Source organism: Myiozetetes cayanensis, unplaced genomic scaffold (assembly GCF_022539395.1).
Source record: "Myiozetetes cayanensis isolate MyiCay16 unplaced genomic scaffold, myiCay2020 scf3, whole genome shotgun sequence".
NCBI lineage: Eukaryota > Metazoa > Chordata > Aves > Passeriformes > Tyrannidae > Myiozetetes > Myiozetetes cayanensis.
Genome location: NW_026087521.1, coordinates 62,250,462 through 62,268,140, shown reverse-complemented (window position 1 = coordinate 62,268,140; position 17,679 = coordinate 62,250,462). Strand labels below are relative to the sequence as shown.

At 49.9% G+C, this 17,679-nt stretch overlaps 1 protein-coding gene across 2 annotated transcripts in view; it reads left to right on the top strand.

The window, feature by feature from the left end:
* The first annotated feature begins 367 nt into the window (after positions 1–367).
* The window catches only part of ADA2 (adenosine deaminase 2), a 28,870-nt gene continuing 11,558 nt past the window's right edge, over positions 368–17,679 (top strand). The window contains exons 1-3 of one of the 2 annotated variants that reach the window (XM_050325561.1): positions 368–686; positions 8,307–8,632; positions 10,961–11,186. In XM_050325561.1, the coding sequence (XP_050181518.1) occupies positions 439–686; positions 8,307–8,632; positions 10,961–11,186 (800 nt within the window). In that variant the 5' untranslated portion in view covers positions 368–438. Of the gene's footprint in view, positions 687–8,306; positions 8,717–10,960; positions 11,187–17,679 lie in introns of those variants that run through there. The other variant, XM_050325562.1, reaches the window with a different exon arrangement.

The following is a 17,679-nucleotide window of genomic DNA, read 5'->3' as shown; positions in this document are numbered from 1 at the left end:
GCTGACTGAGATAATCACACAAGTGTCTGATGTTGAAGAGAGCTCTTCAAAAAAGCTCTGCTAAAAGGCCCCGGTGAGGGCCTGTCCTGCTGTTCACTAGCTGAGGCTCTTGCTCCCCAGCTGGGCTACCTTGCAGCTGTGTTGCAGCCATGCTTGTGCCATGTACCCTGTTTATGTGGACCTTGGCCCGTGGACTTCAGTCCCTGAGTTGACCTTGGATCTGTCTCGTCACCATGGACTTGCCTGGCAATCACTGGACTGTCGGCTGAACCCGATTCCCATCACCAGACCTGCACTGTTCCTCTTGGTTAGGTACCGTGGGGCTGTGCCTCTGCCAATGTCGTCACTGCCCCATGCCTGCCTTCTGTCACCCTCTGCTCACCTTCCTCCATGGAGCAGCCAGCCCTCAAGGCTTCCTCCCGGCTGACATGCTGACTGATGCCTGTATCCCTGATGTGCCTTGGGATTTTGCCTTGGCTGTCACCAGCAGAGAGAAACCACAGCGGGAAACTGCCTGCAGAGGACATATCGATCGGGCAGAGCATAAAGGAAGAAGCTCTCACATATTATGATGCAAAGCAGGGATGGGCAGCAGCATTCCTGCACGTATGTGCCACATGCCAAGATCTTCCTGTGTGCTGCAGCCGTGAGGGCTGTTTCTCAAACTGCGGAGGGCCATGGGAAAGGTGAGTTTTAGGCAGATGGTGATAACGGCACCCCAGGGCTCCTGACATGTCACTCTGGACAGGGCTTTGCTAGGTGTGGATTGGGATCCCAGGGGTGAGCTGGAAGGGATGGTTCCAGCAGCTGTGCTTCCACCCACAGCTGATGGCTGTACAGTGAAGCCCATGACAGCACACCCAGGGCCATTCTCAGTGAGGTTCAAGAGCCAAGGCTTTCTCACCAAGTGGTTGAAAGAAGGTGGTCTTGAGCTATCTGTTCCCAAGCTGGGCTGAGAACTGGTTGCATTCTTGTGAATACCAACAGACATGGGCTGTTGGGCTCGAAAACCTTACAAGCCTCCTTGAAGCCTCTGTCTGTGCCTCATTTTGTGAGTTCAGTGATCACACTGCAGCTTTTTGCTGAAGGTCTTGCAAAAGTGGCACTGAACTACGTGTTTCATGCCTTTCTGGTCAGCCAGGTTGGGGTGGGTGCACTGAGGGCATTGCTGCTTGCTGTGGTGATGCAGGGAGTGCTGCAGTGCTTTGGTGAAAGAGCACCTCTTGGGGCAATCAGTGATTCAGCTGAAGGTGAGACTGTACCTGCAGGATAAGGCTGGGAGGTGCCAGGGGACAAGAGGCACAGTGTTATGGGCTGGGCTGAAATGCCTCTCAAGAACAGGATGAACAAGTCTAGGCATGCCAGAAATGCCCTGAGGTTTGTCTGTAACGATCCCAAGTGGCTGAGCTCTGCTGCTGAGTGTGTGCCCTGGGCAGGAGGCTGGTGTTGTGATGAGCACTCTTCACCTTGCTGTGAGCTCTGCTGCTCAGGTGTTGCTACAGCTGATAGCAATATAAATCCCAGCAGAGCCCAGCCTTGCCTAAGGAGCTGGGTAGTGCTTGGGGGAATGATGTTTTGCTGCCAGTGCTACCAGTGCTGACTGGCTTGAAGCCAGCGGCTGCATTTGTGGCATGGTGTACGGAGGTACCTGTAAAGGGAATGATGTAGAAGCGTTGTTTTGACATCTCAAGGCTTTTAATAAAGTGTGGAGGTTTGCCTAGGCAGGATGAAGCTTGGCTACAAGACAGGCACTTTTGGGCAGTCAGGTTTTAACTCAAATGCTCCTCACTACCGTTAACTTTGTATTATAAACCCGTTCCAAATACTGACTTGCTTGCCTCGCATACAAATGGAGAAGAAACCGTACAGAGTGGGGTGACTTTTGAGCAGCTGAAGGTTGGGTGTAGCTGCCAATGTGGTCCCAGCCTTTGCTATGCTCTCTTCCAAAGCACTTCTGGAGACTCAGAGTATAAGATGGAGCCACAGCTCTGGGATGCAGTGCAGCATACGTGTCTTCTGGTGGAACTTCCATGAGAGCCCAGGGTGAGAGAGAGAAACGCGGTGCTTTGCAGCTGCAGGGCCTTGTACTTCTTGCTGATTGGGCTTGAAGTCTTTGTGATGGTGGAGCAACGTGAGAAATGGAGAGCCAGTGAGATGAGGAGGTGGTTGACATGGAGACACAGGATGTGCTGGCAGAGGTCACAGGGAATCTCACAGCTGCAGAGTGACCATGGATGAACTCAGATCCTCTGTGTCAACGTGTGACAGACTCTGGGGTCAGAGGTGGGAGGATCAAGGCAGAGATGTGGTTGGTTTTAGGTTCTGGTTAGGAAAGTCATGTGGGTGGAATAGGAGGCTGAGAGTGGAAAGGATGTTTGGGTGGAATATAGCTTTTAGGAAAAGGAATTTTGCCCATCTTTTTATACTAAGGCTAACACCCCCCTCAAACCGCACCGAACCCTGGGAGTCACCACAGCCTGCTGATGGATAGGCACCATGGGTGAGGCAGGAAACCTGATGTGAGTAATGCAAAAAGCAAGAAAACACTTCCCGCAGTGGCACTGGGCTTCTTTCTTCCCCAAAGTCATCCCCTAGGGAGAGTGAGTCAAGTACTCTTGCTAATAATTCAGGATATTTCAGTTGCCTAGTTTGCTCTCATATTTGCTTCTGTAGGTAGGAGAGGGAGAGTACAAGAATACAGATAATAAACTTGAGGCTCCGCTAATAGTCTCTGGGAAACTTTGCATAGAAACCTTGGTGACAGCTTGGGACCTGTCCTGGGTGGTGCTGAGCCTCTTTCCCAAATACCCAAGGCTCTCAGCTCCTGCCCTGGGAGCCCTTGGCAGCCTGCTGTTTGCTCCCAGAGCAACAGGGTGCTCATACACACAAGCTCACTTTGTTTTGTACTTCCCCTTCCCAGACCTCCAGTGTGTGATAACAGCAGCAGGGAATTGGGATGCACACGGGTGGAGGATTTTGGAGGAAATGGTGCAGTTTCACTTATTTATTTGCATGCTAAGCTCAGCAGAGCAGCAACAGCTTGGGGTGTGTGCTGGCTGCAGTCCTCCTCTTGTTGGAGCTTGGAGTTGCTTGGCTCCCAAAGCTCTGAGTCCGTTCTTGTGAGCAAGATTTGAATTTCTGCAGGTGTGCTGGGAATAGTCCAATCACCTCGTCTCGGTTGCTGGTCAGAGGAATTCATGGCTATTATATTTGGGAGTCAGGCAATGATTACAAATCAATGACTCCGCTCCCGGAATGATTCATCATTAACTGTGGTGTTTAGCTCTTTCCCTGGCTCTCTCCATCAGCAGCTCCTGTTCTTGTAGCATCTCAAGTGTCTTACTCATTTTAAATCACTGGATAGCTATGGCTGTAGCTGAGGAGTGGAAGCACAGATGCACAGAGACATGGTTGTGCAGCTAAGGGGAGGGAGGGTTTAGGAAGGGAGATGGAGCACCTTGAGGGTGAGCAGAGCTTGGCTGTAGACTGAGGAGCAATGCTGCCAGCAAGACCCAGGGCAGACCAGCATTCTCTCTGCTGCAGGGCTCCCACTGATGTCCCTGCTGGGCTGGGAAGTGGCCCATATTTTTGCCTGGCTGGGCACAAAGTGGGGCGGAAAGAAATAAAAACACCAACCTGTGCCCAGTTAGACAAAAGCAGGGGTTATTTAGCAGTCCAGTGGGGAGGTTTTAATCGTCCCAAGCATCCCAGGACAGGCTATTCTTAACAATAATAATTTATAGCAGTTAGCACTTTTACGTGTTCTAAGCATTTTGCAGGCATTAAACCAGGGAATGGGACTGCTTCAGAGCTGGGACTGACACTGTGGTCTCGCCCAGGCCCAGCAGAGAGGTAGAGACTCTCCACAGCTGGCCCTCATTCACCTGTGCACCTGCTCCCCTATGGCTGTATTCCAGCCCCTTGTCCTACCTCATGGTTTTCCTCTCCAAACTAGACTATGTCCCTTTTGCAGACTTGCTTTCAAACAGCAGCCATCCAGCCACTGTCCATGGGACCACAGCTATTTCGCTGGCAGATGCAGCAAATAACCACTGAAGCTGGGCAGGGAATTGGTCCCATTTCACAAATGAGGCAGCTGGCACGGATAGAATAACTAACTGGTGAGCTGGGAACGTGTTTCCCAGCTCCAGCCTTCTCTTCCCAGCCTCTCAGTGATATTTCCTAGGCACATCTTAGACTTCAGCATGTCCAGAGAGGCGAGGAAGCTAAAAGATATCCTGCCCCTCTCTGTACTCTCAGAAATGCTCCTTGGTTTGGATTTGGCTTACGCAAGATGGGCTGCCCACACAGGAAGCACAGCCAGGTCTGCATCACCCCCAGGTCCAGCCTCTGCTGGATTTGTTATCGCTGCATCTTTTGCTATCACCTACACACACTGCCAGGCTTTAATCTGGGGCTGGGATCTGCAGCAGCACGCAGCAAGGTGACCCTCCAGGCAGAGGCTGCAGAAGAAAGGTGGACTTTGCAGGATGCTGTAAAGCACTGTGAGAGATGCTGAGCTGAAAGATGAAGTGAAAAACACAAATCCACAAGCCCAATGCTGCTGCTGCCTCTGTGGTCCTTCCCCCTTCCTGCAGTTCCCCACAGCTGCTCATACTTCCCTTTGCACCACTGCTGCAAGGGACTGAACGGTGGGAGCAGGCACCCAGCTGGGGCTGCAGCAGGAAAGATGCAGGAAGGAGAGGTGGGAAAACATGCTGGAGTTGACTGTATCTGTCAGCTCCTAGAAGCTTGAAAGGTTTGAAAGAAACTGGTCTGCATGCAGAACTGAAACTGAACCAAGGGGAATTCACTAAGAGCACTAAGTGCTGGCCACCAGCTATTTCAAGCTTCCCATGCATCTGACCTGCAGCTGGGCCTAAAGAACGGGTATGCCTGCAGTTTGCACAGACACACCCATGGCAGCTTTAAGCTGGGCTTTGGAACACGGCCAGGTACAGCTGCAGCAGCTGGGAGGTCAGCATAGGCTAGAAACCACCCAGAAAACCAGGGAATAGCTGGGCTACTTGATGAAAGAGAGAGCATGATTGGTGCCCCTATCAGCCCTGGCTAAACAGCAAGTGGGACCAGAGCCAGGGAGTTCCAGATTATTTCAGGAACCAGCTAAGACTGGACAGGAACTGCAATCACAGTCTTGTGGAGAGACACACAGGACTATTGCACAACCTCCAGACGGGCTACCCGCTTCTCAGCAAGAATTCACCAATAACATTCCTTGTTAGGCCTTTATACAGGGCAAGTCTTCCTGTACCATGACTCCATTCCCAGAGAGGTCTGAAACCAGGGCTGTGAGTGCCTGCAGGCACCAGAGGAACCCAGGTCCTCCCACAGGCTCCTGGCTGGTGGCATCCATACCCTGGCTTGGGTTGTCCTGTTCTCCCTCCTTCCACCTTTCATGTCCAAGCGGATCCTGCCTAAAAGCAGCTGCGGTCTTATTTCACCATGAATTCTATTTTCAGAGCATGTACTACGTTTTAATAGGGAGTAAAGCATCTCAAACACCTTCTTATTTCCTAGCACAACCCTCACAACATCTGTACAGCACTCTCCTGGCAATGCCTGCGACTGCTTACGTGAAAAAGTCCCATTTAAAAAGTGTTTTAGCATTGGACTTCGGTTTTGTTTTTCAAACTCGATTTGACAGGATGAACCAGTTGCTGCAGATCTCAGAGGCCCTCTGCCAGGCATTTCCAAGACCCCTGCCAGGCTGTAAGCTGTTTGAGATCCTTCACACAGCATTTTAACCCCCCTCAATGCTCCACACCGGGAACCTGTCTCTAGTGCCTGACTGCACACTGCAGAGAGAGTTTTCTAACTGCTTAGCCTGAATTTGGTTTTGTGGAACTAATGCCAGGCTTTACTACTACGAGATAATTAGAGCAATTCCCTTTCTTCACTGAAATTGCTCCCTTGAAGTTATTTGCAGGCAGAATGCCTGTCCTTGCTGAACCATCCCTTTTCACTCCACGCACTTCCCTCCTCATACCTCCCATCCTTGGGTTGCTTTCCTCAACTAATAGTTGTTGCTGAGCATATCTGGGTCATTTTTCCACATCTCTGATCTCCCTTTAGGAGCAGGATCATCTACAGACCCGAGAAATACCTCATCCTGCTGAGGAGCAGGCAAGAGGGCACTCTCTGGCCATGCTGCCCTGGCCAGGGCTTGGAGAGGATTGCAGATCCTTGGTTTACCCCTGCATGGATCCTGGGATCCATCCTGATGACAGCAAAGAGTAAAGGCACTCAGGAGAGGATGAAAAGCTGGCAGGTGTCCAGCTGGGTTATTCAGAGTGGGCTCTCCACTCTGCTTTCAGTCTGTTGCAGCATTGCTAGATAACAAAATGTAACATATTATTGACCAGATTCCACTTTCTCTGCCTCAAAAACGATCTTTGCGGCTGCTGTGGGTTGTTTTCAATAGCTTTTGGCTTACAAGATCTTTCTCTATTTTTTTATTAAAATTTAAAATCGTTAAAATTTTGATTAAATTAAACCAAATGGACTTTGTTCTCCACTGGAAGCTGTTTATGTAACATCTGCTTTAAATAAGTTTAAAACTCAGTCCATTTAACTGCTCAAAATAAAACGCTGAAATTACTATATATGCTGTGACTTTTTTTTTTTTTTCTTTAAATCAGACTGTCCTCTCTCCACCTGACTTACTCTCCAGGCTCAAGCTTAGTCCTGCGTGCCCGATGCAGTCCCGGGGCAGCCGGCTGGATGGACATCTGCCTGATCCGCACAGCTGGCAAAGACCGGGCAAAATCGTTTAAAACTAATTGTGCATATTGCTGCTTTTTCGCATAAAAAAAAAAAACATTAGTAAGCAGAATTTGCAGTGTTTTTGCTGGCATTAAACGCACTGTGCTCTGTATCGGATTAGATAGCCGAAGTTATGTGTATTCCTGGGACGGTCTGAGCAGGGCTCCCTTCAGCCGGCGGCCCGGGCACCCGCGTCCCTCTTTCTCATCGCCTCCCCTGCCTCCTCCTCCTCCTCCTCTTTATATATTCATGAGGCAGCAAGGCCGGGGATAAATAAAAGCCGAGCGAGCCGGGGCGGCAGCACAGGAAGAGGAACTGTGAGCGCCGGCACCGATCCTGCCTCCTTAACTTTGCCGGGACAGTGCCGGCTCGCTGGAGAGAGAACTGCTCCCTGCTCTCTCGGGCGGCAGCTGGATGAGCGCCGGAGGCGAGGAGGAGGCGAGTTAACAGTAAGTGAGTCAGTCTCACTAGGGATACAATAACACCTTTTTTTAGGATGTTTCTCTTTCTAAGTTCAGAGCCAGGCCTGATGCGAGGATGCATCCGCCTCCCCCGGCCGCGCCCCGGCTCTGTTCCCAGCTGATTGCTCCCCCAGCACGCCTTCATCTCGTGGGATCCACTACGGGGGCCAAAGGCATCCTTGTGGGCCCACAGGTGGAGGAGAGGCTGGAAGCAGAAAACACGTGCACAAGCAGGGACTTTCTGTGTAATCCACAGGGGACCATTTCAAAATGCTGAGCCCTTCTCCAGCCTGTGTTGCTCTGGAGAGGCTGGTGTGGAAGGCCACTAAAGCCTGGTGTTGAAGGATTATGTTGCAGTTGTGCTTTTTTGGGGAAGGGCAGAGCTCTCAGACTTCACATGTGCCTGTCTCCTGTGATCTCTTAGTACTCCCATGGTCTAACTTCCATCCTCTTTCTTCTGGGATTGCAAAGAAGAGACACACCTCTATCACTGCAGAGGAAGCTATGGGGGTTTCTGCCTATAAATTAACCCCTCTGAGAGTTACATTATACTGAAAGGGTGCAACAAGGTCTTTTCTTGACTAGGGAAGCAGGATTTGATTAGCTCAAGCCAAAGCCAAAAGCACCTCAAATCCTATGGTCCCTGCTTCCCATACTGGGATCAGCACAGCCAGGACCTTGTCACCAGCACCCCTTATTCAGACAGGGCTCTATCCCAGCTTGCAAGCAGAGTCCTGACCCCATGAATCCCCCATTCCAGGGATAGACCTTTGCCATATTGCAGGTCTGTGTGATGTGCTGCCAGTCTGATCCAAGGTTCAATGTCTGCTCTTCCCCCTCCCCACAGTCTTGCCGTGTGCAATCAGCATCATGGACAGTGTGCTAATTCACAGTCCTAAATACAGGGGACAGTGGTACCAGGTGCTTTCCTCAGCACTGAGCATCCAGTTGGCCCATCCTGCAGAAGTTGTGTAACAACTTCGTATCCCAAGGGCTCATTGCTCAGATGTCACTTCTCACCTCTGCTAACGCTTCAATCTCTCCCCCCCCCCCACTGCCTAGGTGCAGCTCTAAGATGAAGCCCTCAGCTGGACAAGGCATAAGGCTGGCATACCTCCTCCTCAGTTTGGCTCCTCTCTGCCTTACCACCCCGCTCTGGAAGGACCGGGACTCCCTAATGCAGGAGGAGAGAGCCCGACAGACAGGGGGCAATTTGGTGCTGAGTAGGCAGGAAGAGCAGCTCAGTACGAAGCTCGTAAACCTCAAGAAGAAGGAAGTTGCAACAGCCATAACCACGGGACAGTTTCCTCCAAGCATGCACTTCTTCCGGGCCAAAAGCCTCATTGATCAGAGCACGGTGTTCAGCATCTTAAAGCGCATGCCTAAAGGTAGGCTTGGCCTAAGGACTGCTCACCTTACCCATCCTTGTCTCACCTTGTGCTTTCTGTGGCTGAGCTGGGGCAAAGCACGAGGTGTGTGAGGGAATCTTAGGAGAGCTGTTAAGTCGTGCTCCCTGGGTTCCAGGAAAAGCCTGACCTCTGAGCTTGGGGATGGGGCAGGGGGAAAGAGGAAGAGGGGGATGGATTGGATGAATACACATTTCCAGCAATTGTGGCATTTGGGTTAGCTTACAATATGGATCCTTCAGCCTTTCAAGAGTGGAGAAAGGGCAGGGAAAGCACAGACAACAAGACATAACAGCCACATTTGCTCAGCATGTTCCAGCCAGGGCCTTTCTTTTTCCCACAAACACAGTTCACAGACGTGCTACCAACCTCCACTTATTCCACAGCTTAGCCAAAAGTGCTGTATCTCCCAAAAAGACTTTCTGAGGGCGGTTCTGTAACAGACCTGGACATCTACTGGAAAGTCAGGGGCACTAGAGGACGAAGGGGCTACCTCCAGCACTGCAAGTTTCTTTGCTTGTTGGATGCAAGTCAAAGCCTGAGTATTTCCAGCACTTAAAGTAGGCTTATAAAAGAGAGAGAGCAACTTTTTACATGGGCAGATAGTGAGAGGACAAGGGGGAACAGTATTAAACTAAAAGAGGAGAGATTTAAATTAGATGTTAGAAAAAAAGTCTTTCCCTCAGAGCGTAGTGAGGCACTGGAACAGCTCGCCTAGAGAGTTGTGAATGCCCCATCCCCAGAAGCGTTCAAGGCCAGGTTGGATGGGGCCTTAAGCAACCTTCCCTACTTCTCCCTCACAGTTTCTGCTGTGGGATGCAGATCCCTGTCTTGCAGCATCCTAATTTATTACCATAAATGATTACTATGTCGGAAATGTAAACACTAAAGAATTTAAAAGTACCCTCACCTCTTCACTCAGTGGTGAAGATTGATACCAGGTTGGAATCAAAACAAATAGTTAACACTTTTCAGCCCAGGAGATGTTAAAATGGCTTCTTGGAATCTTTGCAAGAGCTGTCAGGTTTTAGGGCCGAGATCACATCCTTGTAGCTGCTTGAGTAGGATCTAGTCTTGATAAGAGCCCCTGGGAGTTCCTGTTGTTTCAAGCACTATTGTCAATTCTGCTGCTGCTCACATAGGAAAGAAGGTGACACTGCCAGCGTGAGGAGGGTCAGATCTAGACAGCTTGCAGCATGGCCAGCCTGTCACACTGGCTCTGCTGAGAGCAGCAACCACAGTTCCTCAGCATCTTAACAGGCAGTCCCTCTGCCTGCACTGGGAGGTTATACACATTAAAGTCTGTGTCAGATTAGTCCACTATAAATTTTAGTCTTGAACTTTGTCTAATGTCAAATACATACCAGTCTTCTGTCTTGTTCTTGCTATTCATGTTTTCTCTCTTTACCCCTAAGGCCATCAAAGCTATTCTGACCATGAGGTCTCCCCTAGACTAATAAAATGCATATCTAAGACTTCAGCTCTCACAGTATCTTCCCTTTACAAAGGTGAAGTTTAGTTCAAGCACCAGTGGCATAAGGAGTCTCTGTAGAAGGAGAGATTTTAGCCCAATGAAGCGATGAGGAAGGTGAGCATACAGAGAATGCTTCCTGTGCCAGGAAGACTGGCAGTTGCCAACATACTGCACAATAACAGAGCACCCCAGAGGCCCTTTGTGTTGGCCAGCAGCAGATGTACAATATAAGTGAGTATGTTTTTGGTGAGGCATAGAAGTAGATTATGCTTCTACATCTGAGTGCAATTCCCCAGTGTATCATGGTCTGGGATTTTGGTGTATGCCAGAGTTTCAGAGAGCTGAAAGAAGAGCCACAGACTGGCTGCAAAAATTGAAGCTGGGATTCAAACAGCTTCGATACAGAGCTTTGCTTCAGGTGTTCCAGACAGCTAGCATGCCTTGTAAACTGCTGCCTACTGTGTGAGTTCCTCTTTAAATCAGTGGGGCCTGAGCCAGCTCACAGCAAAGTCTGTCTGAAAGACCTTTAATAACTCAGAGCATTTTCCATCCCAGTGGAGAAGCAGAGCTCCCTATTGATTTCCCCCCTCCCTGTGCTCCCAGGGAGCTGTCACGCTCTGCCTGCCCAGTGTTTGATGTGGAGGGGGCCACATCCCCTAGCCCGGGGGAGGCAGAGCAGCCGCGCAGTCTTTGCTGGGAGAGGTCACTCACAGCCATCTAGAAGCTTTTCCAGATGCCCCTGGATGGGCAAACTCAAACTATCATCACATTAAACCTCAGCTCCTTCTTCTCAGCTGCCTTGACTCATTATTAGGATGTACTTGTCCTCCCACCAGGTGCTGTCTTACACCTGCACGACTACACCATGCTGAGTGTGGACTGGCTGGTGTACAATGCCTCCTACCTCCCCGACTGCTACATCTGCTTCACCCGCACGGGCACCGTCCGATTTCGCTTTTCCAAGCCGCATCCTCCTCACCCACTGCCAGCCCAGTGCTCCCAGTGGGTTTTGTTGGAGACTTACCGGAAAGAGCTGCACAACATGACAGAGTTTGACAGCAGGTGAGTGGAGAGGGGTTGCAAACCTGCTGGTACTCCACGACAGCATTGCGTAGCCAGCAGGATTATTTTGGTCCAGCTGTGCTGTTTGCTTGCTGCTCTGGAAGTGGGGAACTCCATTTAGGACTATTCACATAGAAAATGCTAATAGTGATTTAAGAGCTTGAAGGCTACAGCACTAAGCGCACCACGGTTAGATACCATAAAAACTGAAGTTTTCTGTGCACACTCACTCTGGTCATTTGCAGAGACACGCTGAGGACAGTGGTTTAAGTAGATTTGTGTGACCTGCCCCCACCCCTCCTCAGCACCCAGGCTGGATATGCTCCCAGCATGGGACAGGGCTGCATGGTGCCTCATCCGGTGAGGTACCCAACTACTGGATGAGGAAAGCCAGGTAGCTGATGAACAGGCTCTCCCCAGCGGCAGAAAAGGCATTGGTAAAGTCGCTGCCTTGATTTGGAGAAAGAAGTTGGGCAAATGACTTATGTTAATTACTGCTCTAGCAACCCAACCCAACCTCCCCCTCCACACACCAACCTTGTTTTCTGAGGGCTGTCTTTGAAATACCAGTGGCACCTACCACCCTGAAGCACGAGGCACTCATTCCCAGTAGGACCCTCACTCAGGCAGCAGGAGCTGTGACTCACCATCCCGCCCTCAGACAAGGGGTCTGTCTCAGCCTGGGCACTGCCTGAGCCAACAAACCCCACTCAGGAGCTCTGCCTGGTAGCACTCTTCCCTCCTCAATGTCCTCCTGCTAACAGAGCTTCTCCCCTTACAGGCAAGGCCTCCTGTAGCTGTCCAGGAGCTCACACCTCAGATGGTTCCCCAGAGCATCACTCACCCTCTTGTAAAAGCTTCCCCCCCTGCAGGCATCTCCTATGTTAACTGCTGGCAGCCTATTATCAGTACACCAGGCATTAGTTGGCTGCTCAGCAGCCACCTACCATCTAATCACTTACAGGTGGCTGGGAATAGCCTGGCTCCCCCTCTGGCTGAATCATATCTGCCCATCCAGGGGCCATTGATCCCTGGACAAAGCCCTGCCTAAAAGGCCAGGAGGAAGCATGCACTTCTGCGTGGAGTGGGGTGGGGGCTGGAGAGAGCACACTAAATAATGCATGAAGTCAGACACTGAGCGATGAGGACAAAGGAAAATATTGAGTAGACATCCATTCAGAGGACACTGCTGTCCATGGCACTCCCGGGGCTGGGGTCCTCTAGGAAAAAATAGTATGGGATGTCATGTGATAAAAGAGTATCGCCATGCCAACACACAAGGAGAGGATGGGTTAAGGTGACACAGATGACCCTAATTACAGCATTTCCTAAGTGAAACTTGGTATGGTTGACTGTAGTGCCTCCCTCTTTAGGGAGGTTTTGTGCTCTTATACAGAGACATTTTAACTCTTAGGGAGCTGGTATCCCCTCCGCATGGAAGTTGTCCGGACTTTGTGTCCTACAGATCTGGAAAGGAGGTCAGGTTGGGAAACTGAGGAGCTGCCAGACCTCTGGCATGATATTGCCTTCCCTTCCCAACAACAGCAAGGGGCAGGGCAGAGGGATCTGACTCTCCAGACTGTCACCCACCCTCACTCTCTTACAGAGGTACAGAAGGGAAGGACAAAGTAATGCCAGACCTCAGACTCTTGACCTTTTATATCCTGAGGCTCAACTGCCCTGATGGACAAAATAAGATCTAGTGAGAAGTCACTTACCTATGTCTTCCAAAGAGAAAACTGGTTCCCCATTAGCTCCCTTCCATTTCTACAGGGAATGATGAGGAGGGAAAGATGACAGCACCAGCTCTCTTCAACCCCACCAGGAGACCCATAAATAATGTGCAAGAGATTGGATTTTGAAACAGCTTCACTTCCTTAAAGCCCAAGCAATTGCACTGGGTATTTAGAACTGTCTCAGGAGCAACCCTTGGTTGTATTTGTTTTCAGCTGTATTTCCACAGTGTGACGTCCCTGTCTGGTTGAGGCTTGAGGCCAAGGCATCCTATACACCTAGGAGACCGGAGCTGTGCATTATTTGGTTACCTCTGGTCCTGTTTGGAAACATGGCTTGTTTTCAGAGGCAGTATTACCACATTGCTCTTCTTTTGTTTTAGTTATCTGTCTAGCAGTCACAAGTCAGAGCAGGACTTCAGTGTGTCAGGCACTGCACAGGGACACGAGACAGATCCTGCTGAAAGGGTCTCCCCAAATGTGGAGGAGAAACTGAGGCAGAGACCAATGAAGTGATTTTCCTCAGCAAACGCGTGCCAGAGGAAGTACAAATTTGGATCTCTTGCATCCTGGGTGCTTGCTAATTCATTTGAGCAGGTTGTCCTTCATTTCTTGCCCTTCCGTGCTCATCACCACAAAATCACAGAGGAGTCATTGCGCATAATGTGCAAACACACGGACAACAGCCACATTGAGGCTCTTCCCCTCCTATTTTCATCTAATCCCTGGGTACTAGTCTAGGGGTTAGGAATGTTTTTGGCCGTCTGGAAATAGGTCTCTAGCCAGGAATAGGCCCCAATCTGTTCTGCTTCTCAGTTTCTGGAAACTCTCCCAGTCTCTTGAACATGTGCATCCCAGGCTACCTCTTTCCTGCACTCCTCTTTGCCCTTGAGCACTGACAAGCTGAGAGAAAGCAGATGTCAGAGGAAAGAACGGATGGATAGTTGGGTGGTTTCAAGGAAGTGTCAAGGGAATATGGCAGCAGGGAAGGGCTCTCGTGCAAGACAGAGTGGATCAGTAAATGTGAAGGGAACAATGGAAATGTTTTTGAGTAGCTGCACCTCTTTCACCTTACAGCAGTCCTGACCTGGAAGGAGTGGGAGAAAGAGGTATCTGCATTACATTCTTGCTGTTTGTGTTTTTAGGGACATATACGTGTGTGTGTGTGTTTTGGAAGGAAGTGTTTTTGCTTGTTTCCCTCAAAAGAAGCTCTAATCATTCCTATTCAAAACACACGTCTCATGGGCCAAGACCCTGGAGCATTGTGTTACTGGTAAGCTTCCAAAAGGATGCTATTAGGAGAGTCAGGAGACCATGGGCCAGGAGACAGTGAAAGGGAGGGAATTTTGCTTTGAGACTCAAAAGAAAAAAAAACAATCCTCACTTATTTTCTCCTCGGTCATTTGCGATACAGGAGAATGCCTTTTTTTTTTTTTCCCCTCAAGATGCAGCATAATGGCTACCATCTCTAAAGAAAGAGCATGCCCCTAGATATTTAGGGAAACAGCACTGACATTCCAGCTATCTGTAAAATACCACCGCACACCCCCCGCCGGCAGCCCGAGGATTAAGGCCGTGCCCGGCAGCGCAGCTCCGCCGGCCCAGCGGAGCTCTCCATCACCAGGATGAAGTCATCTGTGAGGGAGCCGACACCGCGGCTGAGGCTGCGGGGACAACTCCCCTGGGCGCCAGCGGCTGCCCAGACCACCATCACCTTCCCCTCCATGTCCTCTGACTGCCTTATCTCACAGAAAAATAGGGCAGTGTGTGCATTATGGGGGGGTGGGGGGGGAAGAGAGAATAAAAATCCACTACAGAAACAAAGCGCTCCACTCCCTCTACAAGTCTCCCCTTGGGGAGGAGAAGAGGGGATGAGAGAGCAAGAGAAAGCGAACGAACCACATGTGACAGATGTTAGTCACACTATTTAATGCACCACTGGAAGACATTTAGATACTACAGTGAGGAGAGGGGCATAATTACCCATCGAGAACAGAAAAAGAAGAAGGAAAAAAGATCCCTTCAAAAACCAGGCAACAAAACCGTTCGATTCTTGCATTATATAGCACAAGAAAGGAAAACTGGGTGGAAAAAACAGGAAAAGAGAAAGCAAACCCACAGCTGAAAAAAAAATAATCCATAGCTGGTCATTTTAGCTGTACCCCTTTGGGCATATGCATTGCAATAGCATTGTTCGGTGCACATATGACATGACATGGAAGGCTATTTGTAGTCTGCACCTGATCACGGGCAAAGGCCCATTCCAGAAAAGCAGGAAAAGATGTATTTATGAAGCTTTGCTTCATCTGCATGAGCTACTGTTGGCAAAAGCCCCTGAACCCTTAGGAGATTATCTAGTTATCAGGGATGGATCACTATTATGCAATAAATCTTCAACAGTTGTAGGGATCAATAATCAGTCTCAAAGGGAAGGGGATTATAAAGAAAAGTAGAATCTGATTTATGTGCCTTTAGGAGCAGGGTGGTGTGGGGATTTATTGCTGTTTCTAGCCCAAGAGCACAGGCTAAGTAAACAACCACAAGTTTGTACAGCTAGATTTAAAGGCAGGGAGCGGAGCCCTGAGCCCTCTCATTGCTGGAGGAGCCGAGTTCTCACAGGACAAGGGGAGAAAGTGGTGGGAGCCCGACTAACCACCCATCCTTATCTGTCTAAGGTATTTCTGTCAGGAGCTGCACGGAGTGGCGAGAACGGGCTTGCACGGCCTTTTGATCCACGGGGAGGTTTTTCCCTCAGTGCTTGCAGGGCTGGTGGGAACAGCCCCACTCGGCTCTCGGCTCCGGGCAGGTGCTCTCCGCTGGCGTGCGGAGCTGGAGGGGAGCTGCCCTTCAGCCAGGAGGGAAGTGGAAAAGTCTCTTTTCCCCAACTCTTCCCACACGAAACCTCCTCTCCCCTCCCTGATGAGTGGCAGCACACCCTTTCTGCCAGTGATTGGCCTCCACCGAGGAGCTCCAGCAGCTGGATCAGCGCCTCCAAGATGCTCCTGGCTCCTGCATTCCTGGTTTCTAGGGTGACACTGCTGCGTGCTCCCCGCTGCCCGCCCCTTCCATGGTCCAGCTCGGTCTCCTCTGCTTGCATGGATTACTGAACAGTAGCTGGGGTTGCCCAGTGTCCCGTGATAATGGCACCAAAGCCCCTATTGTAATGCATGGGAAGGCAGAGCTGAAGTTGCTGTGGAAACCTTAACTCTGAATTTTCCTGACTGTTGGGCGTTTAAAATCTCATCCTTAACAGAGTACAAGCTGTCTCTTTATGAACAGTTTTGCTTCTAAAATTGTTCCTGGCAAAGAAATTAACAGAGTGAGGAAGAAATGAAACTGCAGCCCCTGGAAGAGCATCCTCAGAGAGTGAAACAGCAGGCAAATCCTAGGGGAATGGGCTCTGTTTTATGGGCAGGATGGAGGAACTGCAAAGGCATATCTCTGTCCAGGATGTCTTAGTTTATGAGTTTGGACCAGATCACATTTTACATCTGTAGTGGGGGGTGGCGCTAATACAGAAGCATCCTGGATGAAGATAATAAGACCACAAATCAAACCCACACTTCCCATATGACAGAGCAGAACACCGCACGAGGACAGAGGCCAAGACATCAAACACAGAACATTATTAAAGATCAGTAGCTATTATTGAGGTGAAACAATATACTGGGATGAAAGCTGAAGCATGGCTGAAGGTATTTCTGTCTGAACCTGCTTAGCCCCTGACACGAGATGAGCTCCAGACCTGGCCTGACTGGTGAGCCCATCCTGCCTGCAAGCAAACAGCTCTACAGTTTGCTGCAATGGCTTCCATTTTTCCACCCAGGAATGAAGCTAATCACCCCTATACTGCCATTTAGATTTTGCCCACTGGCCTGAGAAATTTATTATGAACTCCTCTTCAGGTGAGCATCAGCTGTTGCCAGGGGCAAGGCCTCAGGTGGGATGAAGGCTATCAGCTCGTCAGAGGATGGTGCTGTGGCACAGATGCTCCCTCTGTCCTAAATGCAAGCTGTCACCCACAATTAGATAATCTTGCAATTACTGGCTCCCTTAAACCCTGCTTGATAACACTGCCCACCGTCTCTCTGGATTTCTGAAAGAAGCTTATATGCCAGCTGAGTTTATGGAGGAAACAGTGGGAGTTTCCATCCCACTAAGGAAAAACCAGGACCTTCTTATCAGCTGTTTCCCTGAAGAAGGTATCAGCAAGGCAGGCAGGCAAGGTGTCAGGGTTGGTCCACTGGTGGGGGAAAATGATTTGTGATGCACAGTCGTTTTCCCCCTGATTTTTTTAGATGGCCTATTTTGATAATATGAAGGTACCAGGACAACTTATGGGCTCAATAAGCATGTTGGTGGTGGCACAATACGTGGCATCTCCTGGAGACTCAGTCTGCCTTTAGGTGCTGAACAGAGGACCAAGTGTCATACCATTTTACATGTGCTGAAGGTGCTTGGGGGAATATATTGTCTGCAGGAGTAATGTACTTGCCTACTTTTGGATTAAGGATATCCCTGGGAAGCAGGGTGCAATTCTTGTGATATAAAAGCACCATACTTGCTTTTGTAACTCTATTACTTCTCAAGATTTTGCCCTTGAAAAAGGGAGGGGCAGGTTTTGAACACCCAGACTTACCCTGCTGATAGCTCAACATCTCTGGTATGACTTCTGTTACACCTGTCGTACTGCAGTGCCAACAGGCTCTGAGTTAGATTTTGGGCCCCTATTGTGACAGGAAGGGCTTTGCACCTTCTCT